The following is a 21,990-nucleotide window of genomic DNA, read 5'->3' as shown; positions in this document are numbered from 1 at the left end:
CCCACATTCTTCAAAATGCTTCATATTTTCTGCCACAATAAGTAGCTGACTACATTATCATGTGCCAATTTAAACAACTTGCATTTCATCCCATCCTGAATAGTAATTTAGCAAATTCTGGTTCCCAAAGCATACATAAAATCTTACCAAGGTTTTCTGGCCTAATCTTAAAAGTAAGAAAACAAAGAGGACACCAAGGATTCAGCTTTAAGAACTGGGACCAAACTTCAGGTCCCTTTAGCTCAAGGTCTAGAAGAGTAAACTAGTGATGGAAAAGTCCTACATCTGTGCTGTCAAAACATGGTAACCACTAGCTTATGTGGTTACTGAGTATTAGAAATATGGCTAGTGCACTGAGAAATTAAATGCTTAATTTTAATTAAATTCAAGTAACATGTGACTAATAGCTACTAACTAGAGAACACACATGTAAATTATTCCTTAACATCAGAAGCTCCCTTTGAACTATTTTAAGTCAGAAACTTAAGGATAGGTACAGTTTTTCCTATATATACTGACAAAGTTATGACTTACTAAAAGTCGGGGATCAAATACTAGATACCAAAATTAGCCTGGTGAAGAGACTTTACTTAATGAGAATGTGTCCTTTGTTATTTATTGAAAAAGACACATGTAAATGTCACTACACTGGTCAGAAAATCTGTAATAACTCAAATACTTACCCTGATCAATAGTACATACTTGTCCAGTAGTTCTGACAAGCATTGGATAGTCTCTATAGTAGTGATCTACATAAGACCCCAATTTTAAGTCCCTAAAAATATTAAAAGCATATTTTAAAAAGGCACAACAGCATTTCCTGTCAGTTAGAAAGATTAGCCAGTTGCATGCATACTTAATTTTTAAAAATATGGTTATGAAAAAGATAAATCAAATCTAGTTTCTTGTGTTTAGATATCAAAGTGCCCAGTATGACAAATATAACCTTTTTTTTGCCCCTAGTCTTGGGGCTTGAACTCAGGGCCTAGGCACTGTCCCTGAGCTTCTTTTGCTCAAGGCTAGCACTCTACCACTTGAGCCACCGCTCCACTTCTGGCTTTTTCTGTTTACGTGGTACTGAGGAATCGAAACCAGGGCTTCATGCATACTAGACAAGCACTGTACCACTGAGCCACCTCCCAGCCCTATAACCAATTCTTTGCCAGAAAAATTCCATGGAGCTCAATTTACAAAAAGAGCACTGTAGTATTGTTCATCTTCTATAATTCATTAGTTCTGTAATCTCTAGCAAGTAATCTTTATGAATTTCAATACCTTCTTCTAGAAAATGGGGATATTAGCTAAGGATTTTATTGTTTGTTTGATTGACTGATTTTGTTCTGGTTATTAGAGGAGGAGTAAGAGACAAGGGCTTCCAATATAATCCAGACTGGCCTCAAATTCAATCCCCCTTCCTCACTTATCTAAGTACTACCATGCTCAGCTACTTTACTCTGTATAGACTAAAAATTCCAACATATTATTCCCTTACTTAGTGCTATCTTTACAGTTGTGTGATTCATAAAAAAAAACGCTAAATTTGTCTGAGAAAGTATCTTTCAGAAGCTTGTTGATAAAGTTCCTATATAATATCATGTCTATGGCCCTTTGACAGTTTTTAATATATAAACAAAATTTACCTTGCCAGCTGAACAAGAAGATCAATAAGCGAGCAAATTCCCTCTCCCATTAGAGTATTTAACTTAAGCTCCTCATAGACAAGGTGAAGTACAAAAAAAATTGCAGGTATATGAGTAAAGAGAAGAGTAGATGAATCTAGGATGAGGTTTTGTGGCAAGTCTTCATCCTTCACCCTTGAAGTTTTCAACAAATTCAAACCTAAGGATCTGGTCAAAAGATGAGACTCAGCATTCTTGTGGTAGTCCGAATTTACTAAATATTCCCAGTCCTAAGAAGAATAAAAAGGATATTGTTTATTTTATGTCTCCTTGAAATGTCATCAATAATAAAGGCAAATTCACTTAAACAATTCAAATTCCATTTTAAGTTGGCCTATTAATAGAAAAAAAAACACACAATGCTGAAAAAAGAATCTATAAAATAGCCAAGCAATTTCCAGATGCCAGTAGTGAACATTAAGACAAGCTGCTTTTTTTGTTGAGGTTTTATTTTTATTTTTGTTTTTTTGGTGCTTGTCCTGGTGCTTGAACTAAGAGCCTAGGTGCAATCCCGGAGCATTTTTGCTCAAGACTAGTGTTCTACCACTTGAGCCACAGCTCCACTTCTGGCTTTTTTGGTGGTTAAAAGGAGACAAGAATCTCATGGACTTTTCTGCCCGGGCTACTTTGAAGTATAATTCTAAGATTTCAGTCTCCTGAGTAGCTAAGATTACAGGCACAAGCCACCAGAGCCTGGAAAGATAAGTTACTTTTTTTTTTGAGTATCAAAAAGTCCAATCATATTTTCATAGAGACTTCCAGAGAAGAATCCTACTACTTAGGAACTATTTTGGGGGGGGGGGTAATTTTATCATTATATATTAATTGCACAAAAAAAGAGGTTCCTCAAAAAAACTAGACCTTCCCTACAACCACTCCTAGGCAACTTCCCTGAGCATCATGAGCAAGGATATGATAAGGACACCTCCACATCAATGTTCATTGCTACACTATTCACAGTAGCCAAAATACGGAAACAACAACAAATGCCCCAAAATAGTTATGTGGATCCCAAAAACGTGGTACCTATATACAATGGACTTTTACACAGCTATCAGAAAGAATAATGTCATTTGCAAAGAAATGGACAAAACTAGAACAAATCATGTTAAGCAAGGTAGGCCTGAACTCTGGGCCTGGGCACTGTCCCTCAGCTCTTCAGCTCAAGGCTAGCGCTCTACTATTTGAGCCACAACGCCACTTCCAACTTTTTTCTTTTTGCTTATGTGGTGCTGAGGAATCAAACCCAGGGCCTCATGCATGCAAGGCAAGCACGCTCTACCACTGAGCCACCTTCTCAGCCCTCTTCTTACAATGTATACAAACAGCAAATTATATAAACCCCATAAAAATGAACAGCTGAAATAATAATATATTTTGGATGTCCTGGTTTTTAGAAAGGAATGTTCTCAACAAGTGTACATAGGAAAAAACTCTTACCAAAACATGTAAGGAACTTCCATAGCTCAGTAAATACTTTTTAAATACAACTAAAGAAGTTGAAAGATCTAAACAAACACTTTTCAAAAAAGGACAGAAATAGCTAATAGTCAGAAAAAGTTAAATTAAAATCACTGAGGCAAACTACTTTGTACACACTCAAATTGTTAAAATGAAATCCTAGTTACTCCGGAGGGTGAGACCTAAGGATCACAATTCAAAGTAATCTATGTAGGTAAGTCAATGAGACCTTATCTCCAATTAACCACCAATAAGCCAAAAGTGGAGCTGTGGCATAAGTGGTAAACCAGTAGCTTTCAGTAAAAAAGCTCTGGGTTAGAGTCCAAGCCCTAGGACAGGCATTAAAAAAAAAAAAACGGAAGTAGGCTAGGTGCTGGTGGTTTATGCCTGCAATCCTACGTACTCAAGAGATTGAGATCTGAGGATCATGGTTCAAAGACCAGGCAGGAAAGTCTGTGAGACACTCTATCTCCAATAAACTACCAAAAACAAAACAAAACAAAGCCAGAGGAGAACTGTGGCTCAAGTGATAGAGTGCTTGACTTAAGTGAAAGAAACTCAGGGATAGTGTCAAGGCTCTGAGTTCAAACTCAAGGACTGGCACCAAAAAAAAAAAAAAAAAAAAAAGGAAATAAGCTAGAACCATGGATCAAGTGGTAGAGTGCTTGCTTAGCAAACACAAAGCCCTCAGTTCAAGCCCAATTACCACCCCCCGCCACACACACAGAAAAAACAAAGGACAAAAAAAAAGGTCTAGATACTCATCAGCATACAGAACCAAACTATAGTGCACTCACACTACTCAGCAATAGGTCCCAACAAACAACTGATATACAACAATATGAATTTTCAAAACATTACACCAAAGAGAAATTAGTTTCTTTATATAAACTATAAATGAAATTAAAGGTTTCATATATATTAGAGGTTACAAACTACATTATTTCATTTGTATAAAGTTCTAGAAGAAGCACAACTGAAATATGGTGATAGAATGCAAGTCACTGGTTGCTTGAGGAAAGTTAAAAAATACACAAATGAATAAACATGGTACAGGGGAACTTTATGGAATTATGGAAACATTGTGTTTTGTTCTGTTTTTTGTTGGTCATAGGGCATGAACATGGGGCCTGGGTGCTATCTCTAAGCTTTTACTCAAAGCTAGTGCTCTACCACTTTGAATCACAGCGCCACTTCCAAATTGCTGGTGGTTAATTGGTGATAAAGAGTCTCATGGTTCATTTCACCTAACATCAATTTATCTGACCTTTTCTGTCTGTCTCAGACATATATTAGTTATTGCAAATTAGGGAAACCATGGGACCTATGTTTCTTTGGGCCTGGACAGGTGGACCCATTGCAACAATGAGATATACATGTTGTTATGTCGAAAAATGAACTTTACAACTTTGGGGGGAGGGGATGGGAAGGGGAGGGAGGGAGGGGATGGGAGGGGAGGGGAAACAAAGGAGGAGGCACCAATGCTTGATAAGAAATGTACTCATTACCTTGCCCATGTAATTGTAACCCTTCTGTACGGTATTTTCACAATTAAAAAAAAAAAAAGAAAAAAAAAGTCTCGTGGGCTTTCATGCCTGGACTAGCTTTGAACCAAGATTCTCACATCTCAGCCTCCATAGTAGATACAAGCATAGGTATGAGCCACATGTGCCTAGCTACATTCTATTTTGTGTTTCGATAGGAGTATGAGTTACATGAATATGCTTATGTCAAATTGACCAAACTTTCCATTTATTTTAAATTTAATAATTAAAAAATAAGACCATTTATCAACGTATCTACAGGATCTGATACATTGGAGCCTGAAGAATCACTGCAGAAAAAATAAAGGCTGTCAGTTCAAGTGACTAATTAGCAATATAATACCTCTACCTATAAACTGAAATCGTGCAGCAGAACTAGTGTTCACAGTAATTTTTAGATGACTAAGACAACAGTGAATAAATGATCACACACAACAAAACAGAACAGAACTTACTCTTGAAAAACATCTAGCATTAAAATAATCTTAAATTAATTTATATTATCAGGAATACCTACATCATCAGATCCAGTCTCAGAAGGTCTTGCTTTTTTGGGTGCAATAACTGGAGAAAGTGATCCTTCAAAGTCAAACTGGAAAAAAAAACGACAAGAAGACAAATCATACATTTATTATTTGCATTCAGACATCAATTCTGCTAATTATGAAAACTGAGGAAAACCATCAAAACTCATTTTTCATCTAGAAAATTGTAATACAATTTTTCTTCTAGGTCATCATGAAGATGAAATTATGGAAGGAAGAATAAGACAATAAAAGGACTGGAGGAGCTGGGTACCAGTGGCTCACACCTGTAATCCTACCCAGGAGGCCGAACTCTGAGGACCATTGTTCAAAGCCAGCCTGGGAAGCAAAGTCTGTGAGACTCTTATCTCTAATTACCCACCAGAAAACCAGAAGCAGTATTGTGGCTCAAATGGTAGAGTGCTAGCCTTGAGCTGAAGAGCTGAGGGACAACGCCCAGGCCCAGAGTTCAAGCCCCATGTCCGGAAAAAAAAGGACTGGAGGCACAACTAAAGTGACAGAGTCCTTGTCTACCAAGCACACTCCAAACCCTAATATGACTAAAAAAGAAAAAAATTCAACACATCCTAATAATTACCTACTGGTAAAGTATAAAGTGTTTTATAATAATTCTTAATGCTATAAGAAATTCTGATTAGTCATTTTCATTTAAAAGGCAGTATCAACAATGCTTAGGGTTAAGGTTACAGCCCTTGACTAATATGTACAAAAGCCATGGGTTTGATTCCCCAAAACCTCATAAAGCAATTACAGTAAGTTGAACACATTCACAGATTTATTACAGGTACTTTTAACACCAAGCACAGTGAAAAATAATTACAACAGAAGCCAAAAGAAATTCTAAGAACAAAAATGTTAATATCCTAAACACACATTACCACAGCTCATCTGATGTAGAGCAACTCTCAGTCAGCCCAAATTAGTGTCAATTATATTTAAATCGTTGTGTGACCCGCTGTTTTCCTTCCCTTAATTTTGTGACATCTCTCAAAAGTCAATAGTGTCCCAAAAGCAAAGTAAAAGTTAACATGCTTAATTTAAATGACAAAGTGAAATTTTCATATTTGTTGAATGGTGGTATATATCTTTAATGGAAGCTGGATGCTATTAGAGAAAAAAATGAATCAGGCAATGACAGTACTTGTGATAAAAGCATGAGGTAAGACTGACTCTTTGGTGAATGGTATTCATGCTTACAAGAGTAACTTATAACTTCAGTATGGGGATTTGAACTTAGGGCCTATCAAGTGCTCAAAAGGCACTCTACTACCTGAGCTATGTCCCCAGTCCACAACATTAATTTCTGTGACTATAACAAAACCTATTCCATGTGGTTTCAAATTATGGATGCTCAGACCTAGTATACATACAATATAGGTAAATCCTAGCAGTTTTAGAGTAATGAATTCTACGTATCTTAAGTATGTGAGGTTTTCCTTAATGGTAATCTCCTTAGAACCACACTGCTGCAAATACGAAAGAGTGCTACAATAATTTTCATCTTAGTCCTCCATTTTCCAAATGTTCCTCAGCAAGCACATTTACTTTCATAATGAAGATAAAAAAGATTGTTTTAATGGACTTATTATCATAAGACTGAAATGTATACATAGGCACAGGTGGATTACCAGGACAAAGGTAAGAGTGTACTATGTAGCCTCCTTATCTCCAAAGTAAAAAGAAAACACCAACACTGCAGGCAATAAACTGCAGACTTTCATCACCTATTAAGAGCAAAACAGATTCCAGACGACAAAGGTAAAGTGTATAGCTTTATATCATTATCAGGGTAGACACTCAGCTAAAGTGCAATAAATTTCCTAAAAATAAGCCTTCTTTCTCACATGCCAAGCAGTAAGTCTTATCTTCAGACTTGTCTTTTAATAAGTCTTGTCTGCAGAAAAAGAATATTAAGTCATGAGTCAGTAGGCTCATGAGCAAATCACAACTCTTATGATTTAGCTTTTTAACAAAAGATTACTACCCACACTTACATAACTTCTAATCATTTCACAAAGATGAAATGAAAAAGTCACAAAAAGTCACTAATTATAGCCAAGCACCAGGGACTTATACCTGTAATCCTTGCTACTCAAGAGGCTGAGAACAAAGGATCACAGTTCAAGGTCAGCCCGGGCAGAATAATTGGTAAGATATTATCTCAAAAAAAAAAGACTGGGAGAATGGCTCAAGTAACAGAACTTCAGCTTAGTAAATTGTAGGCCCTGAGTTCAAATCCCACTACTGTGGGGGGAAAAAACTGTAATTACTAATAAAATGTTATTTGTATTGAATATTTTATTAACAACACATAAATATGATAAACTTTAATATTATTCTAATACCTAGAAGAAGGTATACTTGTTATTAAGTATATGTTATGTTAGAATATGAATATTAACTAGTTATGCAAAAATTAATTTGTAATTGAGTAATTTGTGAAGAAAAAACGTATTTACTTACACTTCGGGTCCATGCTAAGCGGTCAGTGTTATAACCCATCATGTTCATGAGACAAATCACAAATAAATTCCATTCAGAGCGGTAACTGGGTCCTCCTGGCGCACTGTGGACATTGTACCACTTGACAAGCATCTGAACTGCTATTTCTTTTGGCAGGATAAACTTAATTGCTTGTAGACATGTTTGAACTATTAAAAGCAAAGATTAAGTTTAGCATGATTCCTATTCAAGAATTTCTTTCCCACTTTCAAATGAAAAGTTTCTGAATTACTCCTATGTAAAGGCACATTGCGGTAAAGAGTCAGTAGATGCAAACATTCTCTGATAACCATCTGAAACTTAAACAAACTACTTAACCTGACAGGGTTCAAAAAAAGACTGAGAACAGATGTCTGATGATTAATTTTGACTCAGTTCATCTGAAACAATCCTGATTTACATCTACTGTCCCAATATTTAGTAATTGTTCCTGTGTACACTCTTGAAAATGTCACGTTTTAGACAATAAAGGTCATGCTATGAAAAAGACAATTTCTAAGCCACAAAATTTACACAAAATACTGCTTCAGATTGTTTTAAGCAATTTAATATTAAACACAGGCATCCACCAACAGCAATGCTTAGGTAGCAATGTAAGATGTTCTAAGTGAATTCACATTCCTATATACCAGCCTCATCACCGTAGAGGGACTCCATAAGCCCTCCCTCCTCAGCCTCTAAAAGGGACATCAATGGACTTTGTGACATGTGCTGCCAACTATTTGAGAGGCAGAAATAGGGAAGATTAGGGTTTGAAGCCAGCCTGAGCACAAAAAGTTAATGAGACTTCATCTCAACAATTAAGCTGGGCATGTTGATACGTACCTGTGGTCACAGCCACACCGAAGCACAGGTAGGAAGATTGTGGTTCAAGACCATACCCAGCCAAAAATTCAAGACCCTATCCAAAAAACAACCAATTTATGTACCAAAAAAAAAAAAAAAGGCTGAAGGCATGACTCATATGAAAGAGCATTTGCTTAGCAAGGCCGAAGCTGAGTTCAAACCTCAGTAGCACTAAACAATGAATGAAGGAACACCAGGGAAACAGAATTAGCATGTCTTTCAACTTCATTCCAGCCTCAAAGCATATCGAATGTACTAAGAAAGCATATTCCATCTATTTAGCTTCTCTACAAAAGAAGAAACCTAATCAGTGGCTTCTAAGGAACAAAATAACTTCTTAAATTTCAATTATTGGTGCAAATCATCAATTATTCCAAAGCCTACAAATCAAATTGAGGACACAGAGAAATGAAGGGTGACTCTCAATCATACCTAATTCCGAGGTGGCAATTTCAGGAATAGTGATCCTAACCATGGAGCCATTACTCAGTTCCTAGTGAAAAGAATGGAAAGGGGGGGGAAAAATGAAGAGAATTTGTGCAGTCTAAGTCTCTAAACATTTTTAAATAGTACGTAATAGGACTAACAGTCAACGCAAAATTTTAATTTTCATACAAAACTTTGCATCCTAGCAAGTTTGAAAATATCAGCCACGGGGATGGGAAGGTGGCTCAGTGGTAGAGTGCTTGCCTTGCATGCATGAGGCCCGGTTCGATTCCTCAGCACCACATAAGCAAACAGAACAAAGCCGGAAGTGGCACTGTAGCTCAAGTGGTAGAGTGCTAGCCTTAAGCTGAACAACTGAGAGACAGCACCCAGGCCCAGAGTTTAGGCCCCACAACTGGATCCTTCCCCCCCCCCCCCCCCACCGTAAAAAAAAAAAGAAAATATCAGCCACAATTCTTAGAAAGCTACCTACTGTTTTACAGCTACACTTACCAGAGTTACTCTGTTATGGACAGGATCTCTGACAGAATGAATGTAAGTTCCAAGCTGTTGGAAAGTACAATCCTCATTATAGAGCGAATCATGAAGTTTTGAGGAATCCCTCAGTTCTGGAACTGGGGATAGCAGAACCACCTATAAAAAGTCACAAACATTTGAGAAATTAAGGATGAAGAAACTTGACTACAGCTTTTCACTCTAGTCTAACAAATGATTTCATATGGTAATTTAGATAATTCTGTTTTAGTTACAATGAAATCACAGGGAGAAGGGCAAACATTCATGTTTTTTCTTCTCTGGAAATCTGAACTTTTTTTTTTTTTTGGTTGGTCATGGGGCTTGAACTCTGAGCCTGTGCACTGTGTCTCTTCAGCTCAACACTGGCACTCCACCTCTTGAGCCATGGCACCACTTCCAGTTTTCTGACTGATTTATTGGACCTAAGAGTCTCACAGACTCCTGCCTAGGCTGCCTTTGAACTGTGATCCTCAGATCTCAGCCTCCTGAGTAACTAGGATTACAGGCGTGAGCCACCGGAGCCGGACTATTTGAACTTTTTTTGCTAGATGTGGGGTATATATGGGCAGGCTGACAATGCAAGAAACGCCATGGCTAAAAGAGATTGGCAGCAGGACTTTTAGAAATAGTACCAAGACTAGAGACGTCAACCCTAATTTGAGTCAGCCAAGACAGACAACTTCAGGAATTACTGATTTGAAAATACACAAAATAGGGCTGGGATACAGCTCAGTGACAAAGTGCTTGCCTAGCAAATACAACATCTTGGATTCAATCCCCAGTACCAAAAAAAGAAAAAGACAAAAAAAAAAAAAACAGTTGAATGAATATATATATATATATATATATATATATGCAACCAGCAATTATTTTCTTAACCACAGATATGTATAGAAAAAAAAACTAAGAACTTGTTACTAACTATAAGTGCTTCTAATTTTAAGTTTCCAGTTCTGGCCACTGGCTCTTTACATATTCCTGTAACTCAATTTATAGGACATCCCTAAATGAATATCTCATCAACACTAAGAGCCAATCAAACCTGCAATTCACTTATTACATAACCTAGGAGGAAAAACTCAACCCACCAATCCTGGTTCTGTGACTACAGTACAATCTGTCACAAAAGTGGCAGTGGAAACACCATCAGCCAGTGGATTAAGACTGTGGTTTCCTGTGACCTCATAACTAGCAAAGACATAAACTCTGAAATAGTGACAGCCATTTTTAATCACAAAAGAAATTCCAAATCACATAAAATCCTAAGAGTTTCCCAGTTTTCATTCTAGAAGTTCTGTAAATGTACTAACATGAAAGAGAAAAGGTCTATATTGTATATGTTCAAAAGTGAAATCACAGCCAGGTACCTGCCAGTGGCTCACACTTATAATCCTAACTACCCAAAAGGCTGAGATCTAAGAATTGTGGTTTGAAGCCAACAAAAAACAGCTAAACTGAAGGTGTGACTCAAGTGCCAGAACGCCAGACATACGCAAAAAAGCCCAGCACATATAGCAATGAGTTCAAACCCTGCTACTGAAACAACAAAAAGAAAGAAACCCTAAAATTTTCTTAATAGAGACCCAGAAACACAACAAATCAAAGAAAGGTTGGACAAATGGGATTGCATAAAATTGCAGAGCTTCTGCATGGCAAAGGACATAGCTAGCAAGATCAATAGAAAGCCTACGGATTGGGAGAAGATCTTCACTAGCCATACAACGGACAAGGGTCTCACATCTAAAATATACCTGGAACTCAAAAAATTAAATGCCCCAACAACAAATCCTCAAAGAAAAAACTGCCCAATAAATAAGTGGGATAAAGACTTAAAGAGAAACTTCTCTGAAGAGGAAAGAAGGATGGCCAATAGACACAAGAAGAAATGCTCAACCTCTCTAGCCATAAAAGAAATACAAATCAAAACTACATTGAGATACCACCTCATCCCAGTTAGAATGACTAGAATCAAGAACTCTAATAACAACAGATGCTGGAGGGGATGTGGACAGAAGGGAACCTTACTGCATTGTTGGTGGGAGTATAAACTTGTTAAACCACTTTGGTTTTTTGTTGTTTTTTTTTGGGTCCGGTCGTGGGGCCTGAACTCTGGGCCTGGGCACTGTCCCTCAGCTCTTCAGCTCAAGGCTAGTGCTCTACCACTTGAGCCACAGTGCCACTTCCGGCTTTTTTCTTATGTGGTGCTGAGGAATCGAACCCAAGGCCTTGAGCATGCAAGGCAAGCGCTCTACCACTGAGCCACCTTCCCAGCCCCCTAAACCACTTTGGAAAGCAGTATGGAGGTTCCTCAAAAGACTCCACATAGAGCTCCCCGGCAATCCCACTTTTGGACATTTACCCAAATGATCACAAACAAGACCACACTAAGGCTACCAGCACAGCTATATTTACTGCAGAATTATTTACCATAGCTAAGATATGGAACCAACCCAGATGCCCCTCAGTAGATGCATGGATCAAGAAAATGTGGTATACATACACAATGGAATCCTATGCCTCCATCAGAAAGAATGACATTGCCCCATTTGTTAGGAAATGGAAAGACTTGGAAACAATTATATTAAGTGAAGTAAGCCAGGCCCAAAGAAACATAGGTCCAATGGTTTCCCTTATTTGCAATAACTAGTATATGTCTGAGTCAAGCAGAAAAGGTCAGATAAGTTGATGTTAGAAAAATGAACCCCAAGATAACAATTCAAATGTTTTTTTCTTTCATGCAATTGTTTCTAACATATTTATAAGATGATTTCTTTGTTGCTTTGTTGGGAGCCATTGGGATCTGACAGTAAAGCTCAAAAGTCATCTTGACCCCTGTGCTCGCTTAAATGCACGTACAAGGAACTGGCTCACTTAAAAGACACCAGGTGCCCAAGATTGCTTTGCTATGTGTGCAGTTTGTTTTAAATTTTCCTTGTTTTTCTGGACTATAGTAGGACAGCCTGAGTGTGGGGTCCACGAGGAAGCACCGTGCCACATGTGTGGAACTCCCAATAATACCTAGGCTGTTCCCTTGTTCTGGACAACCTTACGAGATTATGCCCAGGAATTAATTGAACTGCTTCGGAAATTTCTAACTGTGGCGGGGCTGATGTTTATTACTGTGCTAGGTACGGATGTGAGGTAACTGGGATGGGCTCTTGGATCATGCACAAGGGCCCACTCTATCCTTGTCTGGCGAATCTCAACCCCCAGACTTGCCTCGAATCTCCCAGCGTAGCCAATGCTATCCTTACCAATGTAATCCTGTTAAAATAACCTTTACAGAGGAGGGAAAAGGATAACTAACTGGGAGGTGGGTCTGCCATTAAAACAAAAAAGGGGAATCTGTAGAGCACATGGGCAGCAAAGGTGGCGCTGAGAGGGAGTTGAGTGGGCAGAGCCCAATTTGCTTTACGTTCAGTGGGGTAACCAGCCCATGGAAGCTTAGGCGCATGATAGGGTGTGACCTTTACAGTGATTGGTTCCTTTTCCTCCCCTGCCATGCCACCCGCTCTTTTTTGCTTTAAAAAGGGCTTGCTCTGTGTTAATAAATGAGTTTTCCTGCTTGACTCATCTGATTGTCTCCCGGGCTAAGGGAGGCTAGGGAATGGGGAGCGGCTGTATTTACCTTTCCTGGGACCCCGAAGACCCGACATTGCTTTGTATGTCCCTCCCCCACAGTATAACCCCTGCTTTCACTGTATTTGAGGTCGGTATAATTTGTGGAGGGGAAGGGGAAAAACAAATCGTTTAAATAGAGATACAGGTGGACCCATTGCAACAATGAGATGTACAAGTCATTATGTTGAAAAACGAACTTTACAACTTTGGTAGGGTGGAGGATGGGGGGGGGGGGAGAGATGGGAAGAAATGGGAAGGGGAAACAAAGGAGGAGGCAACAATGCTTGATAAGAAATGTACTCATTATCTTGCCCAGGTAATTGTAACCCCTATGTACAGTATTTTCACAATAAAAAAAAAAAGAAAGAAACCCTAGCCTGGACAGCACCCAAAAGAACTGTCAGTATTAACCTTGCCTTGAATTGCTCCCAAAGATGAGCAAAATCTATACTTAAACATTCATCAAATACAGAACAGTTCATTCTAGGAAAGGGTATATATCTGGTAAACACACGTACCTATCCCTGTTGCTTAGAAAACCCTGAGTCTTGTTTCTAGAGCCCCATTCCAGCCAGGATAGCAAAAAGCAATCAGCTGACAGCAGTCATTTACACCTCTCTAGGGTTCTCATGTCACTTCTCTCCTTTCACATATATGGCCCCAGCTCAGACTCTCTCTGTATCACTTATACTGACACAATCATCTTCAGAATCTAATTGGTCTCCCCCATCTTCCTTCAATCCCAAGACAAACCTGTCTTAAACAGATCATGATATTCATAACTCCTTCTTCAGAAGACTAGTATCTGACATTAATACTCAGAAAAAGCCTTTTCATCCTTCTTCCTTTTAAGAGCACATTAATAGGAGTATGGATCTCCATTAATTTTCTGGCTTTAGACAAGTAACCTCAATGTAGTACGATAGCAGTATTTTACCAATCAGTTATAAGGACTTAACTGTGTGAATACTGACAAATCACTTGGACCATGCCAAAAATGCTCAAATTACACTATCATCTACTTTTTACCATACTTCACCCAACAAACTATTTATACTTGTTTAAGTATTCATTCCACAGATCTATTGAATCCTTACCTTGGATATTAGGATGGAAATACAAGTAAGCACTGAACTGTTCTGCAATCTCCTGTTTGTGTGTGTTCCTTGAAACAAATGCCCTTTTATATTTTCAAATGATATGTGTATCCTCAAGGTACAAGACAAGGTTGACATGGCTCTCAGAGATGAGGCTCCAATTTTGCCATGTCACCCCATCAAGAGATATCTTCCCATGGTATGCTGTGTTCCTCGTTCATGAGACTTAGCAGTTAACCTTAAGTTTAAAAAAAATTTTTTTTTTGGTACTGGGGATAGAACCCAGGACCCTGCACTTGCTGGGCAAGCTTTGCCACTGAGCTACATCCCAGCCCTTTAAGTTAAAATTTCTGATGTATACAACAAACCAATGCCACACCAAGTAAAATGAGTGATACCTACATAGGAAAGAGTGTTTTATTTTCATCTCTCTATACCTTCAAAGAGTAGCACACACAGCACAAAAGGTCAATGTGTGGTAACACTACCACTTACCTTTAAAAACATTTTTCTCTAAATAATTATATTAGTTCTTTAAGTATTACCTAAATGAAGTTAACCGTATAAAGGAACTAATTTCAGGCCAGGCACAGGGGGTTCAGGCCTGTAATCCTAACTATTCAGAAGGTTTAGATCTGAGAATTGCGGTTCAAAGCCAGCCTGGGCATGAAAGTCCATGAGACTCTTATCTCCAATAAACCACTCAGAAAACTGGAAGTGGTGCTGTGATTCAAGTGGTGGGACAGCACCCAGGCCTAGATTTCAAGCCCCATTTTATCATCCTTCTTAGAAACAATACTAATTTTTGACAAGATCTAATGCTTTTTTACCTCATCCAATGATCCCAGCAGTTTACTAAGAGGCTTAGGAGAGTTAACTCCATCAAGGGGTGTGCTGGGCCGAGGCATTGTGTTGGACATCGTCAGAGAAGGAGCTGGAAGTCCAGGAATAAAAACCTTTCCCACCTTGGAACAATAAAAAGGATATAAAGAGAAAATTAGCTTTAATAAATACATTATAGCCTTCAATAAAATGTTAAGGCATGTAAGCACAAATCTCTTCATATGTTAGTTATGCTCAATAAACAAAATTACTATTTTAATAAAACTTTAGTACTTAGTAATTAATACTTTAAACAACATGAATACTTTAACAATCTTTCAAATTCTAATGCCCAATTGCAAATCAGTTGGTATAATTTCTCATCTGATTCAGCCCCCAGCATTGGGGGGGAAAAAAAACTCTAAAATATTTCACAAATCCAATCATCTTAAAAAAAAAAAAAAGGAAGAAGAAGCTTAAGAGCCCCTCACAGGATTAAAGAAAAAGAAATGCATGCTGGACACAATAATTTCTTTAAAAAACAGAAAAGAAACAAATATTGAAAGCATCCAGAAGAAAAAGGGAGAGAAAAGCATTCCAAGAGAGGACAACAAACCAAAAGAACAGAAACAAAGTAGCCAGGAAGAAGGAACATTTCTTTTGGTACTGAAGGGAATTGAATCTCATATCATGCACTGCTATAACCTTTGAGCTATATCCCCAACCAGACCACATTTTTCAAATGCTCAATGAAAGGACCCAAAATTCCAAGACTCAGTTTATTATTCTTCAGGAATAAGTAAAAGACATTCTCAAATTAAAAAAGTGAAGGAACCAGATCTGTACTGAAAGTGACAAAAACTAATATTCAAAATGAATGAAATTGTAACAGAAAGAAATCTTGGACATAAGAATAATTTTTACATGAAACTCATATATACTCTAAAGACTAGGAGGTATATATAAAAACTTTTTGGGGGACAGTAGTTATCTTTGAACTTAGGGCCTTATGCTTTCTAGACAGGTGCTATCTACCACATGATCCAAACCCTCAGCCTTTTCTGCCTTAAAGACAGGGTCTCACACTTTTTGCCCAGACTAGTCTTAGCAATCCTCCCTTCTATTCAACCTGTATAGGTGAGATTACAGGTATGTTGCACTATGTCTGGCTTGTCCTTTATGATAGATCTTGTTAATTTTTTTTTTTGCCCATGCTCACCTCAAACAATTCCTCCAATCTCCTCCTCCCAAATAACTGGGATCTCAAGGCATGAGACACAACACACAGCTTAATTTTTTTTTTTTTTTTGGTCCATCTTGGGGCTTGAACTCTGGGCCTAGACACGGTCACTGAGTTCTTCAGCTCAAAGCGAGCATGCTACACTTGAGCCATAGTGCCACTTCCAGTTTTTCTGGTGGTTTATTGGAGATAAGAGTCTCACAGACTTTCCTGACTGGGCTGGCTTCTTTTTTTTTTTTTTTTGTCGGTCGTGGGGCTTGAACTCTGGGCCTGGGCGCTGTCCCTCAGCTCTTCAGCTCAAGGCGAGCGCTCTACCACTTGAGCTACAGCGCCACTTCCAGTTTTCTGGTGGTTTATTGGAGATAGGAGTCTCACGGTCTCTCCTGCCCGGGCTGGCTTTGAACCGAGATCCTCAGATCTCAGCCTCCTGAGTAGCTAGGATTACAGGCGTGAGCCACCAGCGCCTGGCTTTGGGCTGGCTTTGAATTGCAATCCTCAGTTCTAAGCCTCCTGAGTAGCTAGAATTACAAGCGTGAGCCACCGGGCACCCTGCCTAAAATTTTTTTTAAGTATTATTCATCAAAGGAAACAGCAAAAGCATTCTAGTGACTAGCAATATAGTTAGGATTTGATACATTAATACAATAGATTAATAATGGTGAGTATAAAAAAGCTACATCAGCAGTTACATCTTAAAAGGTCAGAGAAGTGGTTATGACTTTCCCTTATATAAAAATTCAAAAATGAGAAATTTTAAACTATTATTCCAAGCTGGGTGTGGTGGTATACATCTGTAATCGCAGGAAAACTTAGGCAGGAAGATCTTAATACCAGTCTAGTATATACAGTGAGATACTGATTCAAAAAAGGCAAAAGAAAGGAGAAGGAAAGGGAAGGGAGGAGGAAAGGGAAAAGGGAAAGAAGGAGGGAGGTTGGGAGGGAGGGAAAAATTATTTAGTGATACATACGTAAAATAGAACCCATCTACACTGTAAACTTCATCTTCAAACCAAATCTTCTGCCAAGCTGTGCAGGCAGGCACAAAAACCCTTATATAAATAGTGAAGCAGTCCTACTGAGAGCAAGACATGCTACTTTTTACTTACCCTAACCACTCCTGTGTACAGCACAAGGTTTCCATTGCATTCCAGGACTACCATGGTGTCTACCTTCTAAAAAAAGAAAATATTTCTTTTCCAATCTGATCAAACTAACATGATTTTGAGTTAAAAACTCAGATGAAGCATAATAATTTGCAAATTCTCAAGAAATGTGCCTGTATTTACCTCCACTGGTGCTGCATCCTTTGCGTGTATGTTGGTGAGAGAGCCAAAAATGAGCTGGGTTTTGTCATTACTCTCTTGAAACTTCACACAGCTAAATATTAATAAAATAAAATAAGCTACTGATACATGCAATCTGTATGTCTTAAATATATTAAATATTAAATACCGCTGAATGGAAAATAACAGTCTTAAAAGGTTACACACTGTATCCTTCTATTTCCTTAACAGTCTCAAAAGGGAAAAATAAGGATGGAGAATAGTTGTACTCAGAAGGATTGAGGGTAGGAGGTCTATAAGATAACTATAAAAGGAAAGGGCAAGCTATAACATGATAAAGGTATTTTATATCTTCATTGTGAGGGTATTTACACAAATCCTCACATATGAGAAAACTACATACACATATACCCACACACAAATAATTTATTAATATATAAAGCATGTGAAATTATATGTAAATTACTTCTAAATAAAGATACTGAGAAAAAAACTTAAAAGAAGGAAGAAACCAGCCCTAAATAATTTACATAGAAACAATGGGAAATATAAGCACTTACCGCAACTGGAATTGGGACTCCACTAGAAAGCACAAGAATTTTTGTCCACATAGATCAGTTGTAATAAATACCTTTGAGGCTTGTGAATTTTTCTCTCTGTAATAAGATTAATTTAAAGAAGTGTCAGCACTGGTCCAAATGTCAACTTCAATAACTATTAAAACTCTTCTAAAATAATCTACACAAATTTTAAAGCTATCTGACTCAAGAACTTTGAAGAGGACTGGGAAGGTGGCTTGGTGGTAGAGTGCTTGCCTCACATGCATGAGGCACTGAGTTGGACTCCTCAGTACCACATAAGCAGAAAAAGCTGGAAGTAGCACTGTGGCTCAAGTGGTAGAGAACTAGCATTGAGCTGAAGAGCTGAGGAACAGCGCCTAGACCTAGAGTTCAGGCCCAAAGACCGACAAAAAAAAGAAAAAAAAAAAAAACCTTTGAAGACACAAAAATACTTTTATGAATGAGTTTCATGACTGTGTAGCTAATTACCAATCTTTCTTCCTAAATCTAACCTATCCACTCAGGCTTCTTTCAGGTTCTATGATATATCAATCATTTCTTGTCCCTATATTTTCAGTGCTTTTCATGCTTTTAGACAGAATAGTCTGTCTCATATTCAGTCTTAAAACAAGGCAGGCAGCGAAGCGCCAGTAGCTCACTCCTGTAATCCTAGCTACTCAGGAGGCTGAGATCTGAGCAGCACGGTTCAAAGCCAGCCCAGGCAGGAAAGTCCGGAGACTCTTATCTCCAATAAACCACTAGAAAACCAGAAGTGGCACTGTGGCTCAAGGGGTAGAGCGCTCACCTTGAGCTGAAGAGCGCAGGGACAGCGCCCAGGCCCAGTGTTCAAGCCCCATGACTGACAAAAAAAAAACAAAACACAAGCCAGGCACTGGAGGCTCATACCTGCAATCCTAGCTACCTAAGAAGGCAAGACTGAGAAAACAATGATTTGAAGTCAGCTTGAGCAGAAAATAGTTTACAAGACCCCTTTTCTCAACAAATAGCTGGGCACAGTTACACAGATCTGTCACCCTAGCTTTGTGAGGCTGAGACCAGGAGGATTGCAGTTTTGGATTAGCTTGAACAGAAAAATGTATGCGATTCCATGTCAATGTCTGGGTAGAGAAACACATGCCCAACATCTCAGCTATCATAGTAAGCCTGAAATAGGCAAACTGTGGTCTAGAAGCACTCCTGGGCAGGAAGAGCAATCCTAGCTCAGTGGTAGAATATCTAAAACAATCTTAAAATAAAAAGGAGTAAATATTAAGATTTTAAAAATGGGTTCAGGGCTGGGAAGGTGGCTCAGTGGTAGAGCGCTTGCCTTGCATGCTTGAGGCCCTGGGTTCGATTCCTCAGCACCACATAAGCAAAAAGAAAAAAGCCGGAAGTGGCGCTGTGACTCAAGTGGTAGAGCGTTAGCCTTGAGCTGAAGAGCTGAGGGACAGTGCCCAGGCCCAGAGTTCAGGCCCCACGACTGGACCCCAAAAAACAAACAAAAAATAAATAAAAATGGGTTCAATTTGGTTGACTGTAAATAAAAATGGTGTGGTTAAGAAAACGTTCTTACTTTTTTTTCATGTGTGTATATGTGTATGTGCTGGTCCTGGTGCTTGAACTCAAAGGCTAGGAACTCTTCTTGAACTATTTTTGCTCAAGGTTAGCACTCTACCACGTGAGCCACAGCTCCACTTCTGGCTTTTTGGTGGTAAACTGATATAAAGAGTCTCACAGACTTTCCTGCCCAGGCTGACTTCAAATTACAATCCTCAGATCTCAGCATCCTTTTGAGAAGCTAGGATTCTAAGCATGAGATGCTCCTACTTTTAATACATATTACAGACTCTAGGAGCCCCAGACCCACTTCTACATACTTCTTAAATTCTAATCCACCTATCTTGCCTAGCCCATTATTTTATAAACCTATACAACTCCCTTGTGTGTTGCTCTGCTCTTTCCCCGGCAGTTACAACACACATATATAGCCTTCTTGCTACTCTCATCAGAGAACAGGCCTTCCAGCTAATCTCTCAAGCTCCTCTTCCTTCACCATACAAACCAAAGTAGTAAACTTTGTATTTCCCTGCATTTGCTGCCCACTCACAGTTCTGAATTTTTCTACTGAGTGCAGCTGCCTACTATGACCTTCCCCATTCTTCCAGCAAATAACTATTCATCTTTCCAGAGCTCTACCAGAATTATTGCACGACTCTGCTCTAACACCACCTTGACCCTTCTCTTTTCTTTGAGGTATGGATAGTAAGTTATTAGCTTGTTAAATGGAACACATATTAGCATGTTATTGAATTAATACATAAGTTATTAAAGAGAATAGAAAAGAATAAAGGTTACACAGAATGGAGGTCTAAGCTGTGTCTAAAAGAGCAGAGCTGACAACATAGTTACAACTTTTTAAAAAGTCATAAACCCCAAATTACAAATTATATACAAAAAGCAGTTAATTTTCCTTAAAACATCACTTATCTCACAGATTACTACTAAGTGGTCTCACGTATCATAAGTAAATACTATACAACTACTACTCTAGACTTAATATCCAAGCATTTTCAAAGACTTTTAGCAATATTTTTCTTTGAATAAAAAATTATATATTCCAAACCTTGTATTAGTAACTGCCTCAGTCCACAAATGATCAATGCACAGTTCAGGAACAATTGGCTCTGTTTCTGGTGCAAGAAAGGAGCCATTACAATTACTATTGGGAGAATGAGAAATACTGTGCCTCTTTGGAGATTGATTATGGCTTGATAGGTTGAACCTTTGCACTCCTGAAAAGGAATGCACACCCAAGGCAGGAGAATGGGCACGACTGCAAAACAATCAGAGAAAGGTTTCACAATTAGTAATTCAGACTCATGGAATACACATTCCTGTAACATGCACCAAAATTCTTCACACTCAACAGTATTCCTAGCATAATCCCAACAAGAAAAAAAATTTTAACAAACGTATTTTTAAATGGTTTGTGTCAATCTGCTTTACTATATTCTAAAATTCAGAATTCTTGTTAAAGTAATTCATCCTTTTAAAACAAATTAGTTCATATTCTTCATCAGAAAACAAACTCTCTCTCATACACAAGATGGTATTAATTATCAAAAACAAGAAAACTGAAAAAAATTAAGGTCAGAGGAAACTATCAAGTATTTCCCAAGTTTATATTCATCCAATTACTACCATACGGTGGTAGAAACAAAGTAGTATAATAAAGTGTCTAAATATGAATCATTGAAGAAAAATAACATAGCAGACGTAGAAGTCTTAGTAAAACTAGCACAAATACCCAAGGATATCAACAGCATTTGTGTCAAAAGCAACCATAAATCTTTCAAAATATAACAGAAAGCTTGCTTACAGTATTTAGTTTAAACCAGGAAACATTTCTACCTTAGAGCTGCCATGTTGGAAATGGAAGGAGAACGCGAGTGCAGACTGGGCGATGATGCTGAGCGACTCTGGCTGTGAATGGAAGAGTAGTTCTGGAAAGGTGAAGCCACCGGAGATTCACCTTTTGAGAGGCTTCTGAGATGTGCCGTGAGAGAGCTGCTGGTAGCTGCATTCTGTGGAGTCCCCCCTGGGTCAGAAAACTTTAAAACAGCATTTTCTTCCTTCAGCCAAAGTGGAGAGGAAAAAGAAAATTAGTAATCAAAATCAAAAGGTCATTTCTGTGGGACAAAAACAAGGGAGGGAGAAACAATGTTTAACAAGAAATGTACTCACTACCTTACGCATGCAACTATAACCCCTCTGTACATCACTTTGACAATAAAATTTATTTTTTAAAAAAGGTCATTTCTTCATAA

The 21,990-nt window shown here is 38.3% G+C and overlaps 1 protein-coding gene across 1 annotated transcript in view; it reads right to left on the bottom strand.

The window, feature by feature from the left end:
- Anapc1 (anaphase promoting complex subunit 1) overlaps positions 1-21,990 on the bottom strand; it is a 101,653-nt gene that overhangs the window by 62,594 nt on the left and 17,069 nt on the right. Inside the window, exons 9-20 of the mRNA XM_042695563.1 lie at positions 21,575-21,795; positions 20,787-20,996; positions 18,164-18,259; positions 17,607-17,697; positions 17,427-17,492; positions 15,089-15,223; positions 9,517-9,657; positions 9,010-9,070; positions 7,693-7,880; positions 5,202-5,276; positions 1,641-1,909; positions 684-775 (exon numbers count right to left, since the gene is read on the bottom strand). Coding sequence (XP_042551497.1) covers positions 684-775; positions 1,641-1,909; positions 5,202-5,276; positions 7,693-7,880; positions 9,010-9,070; positions 9,517-9,657; positions 15,089-15,223; positions 17,427-17,492; positions 17,607-17,697; positions 18,164-18,259; positions 20,787-20,996; positions 21,575-21,795 — 1,645 coding nt within the window. The remainder of the gene's footprint in view (positions 1-683; positions 776-1,640; positions 1,910-5,201; positions 5,277-7,692; positions 7,881-9,009; positions 9,071-9,516; positions 9,658-15,088; positions 15,224-17,426; positions 17,493-17,606; positions 17,698-18,163; positions 18,260-20,786; positions 20,997-21,574; positions 21,796-21,990) is intronic.

Source organism: Dipodomys spectabilis, unplaced genomic scaffold (genome assembly GCF_019054845.1).
Source record: "Dipodomys spectabilis isolate Male_0828 unplaced genomic scaffold, ASM1905484v1 ptg000187l, whole genome shotgun sequence".
Classification (NCBI taxonomy): domain Eukaryota; kingdom Metazoa; phylum Chordata; class Mammalia; order Rodentia; family Heteromyidae; genus Dipodomys; species Dipodomys spectabilis.
This window is presented reverse-complemented; position numbering and strand designations above follow the sequence as displayed.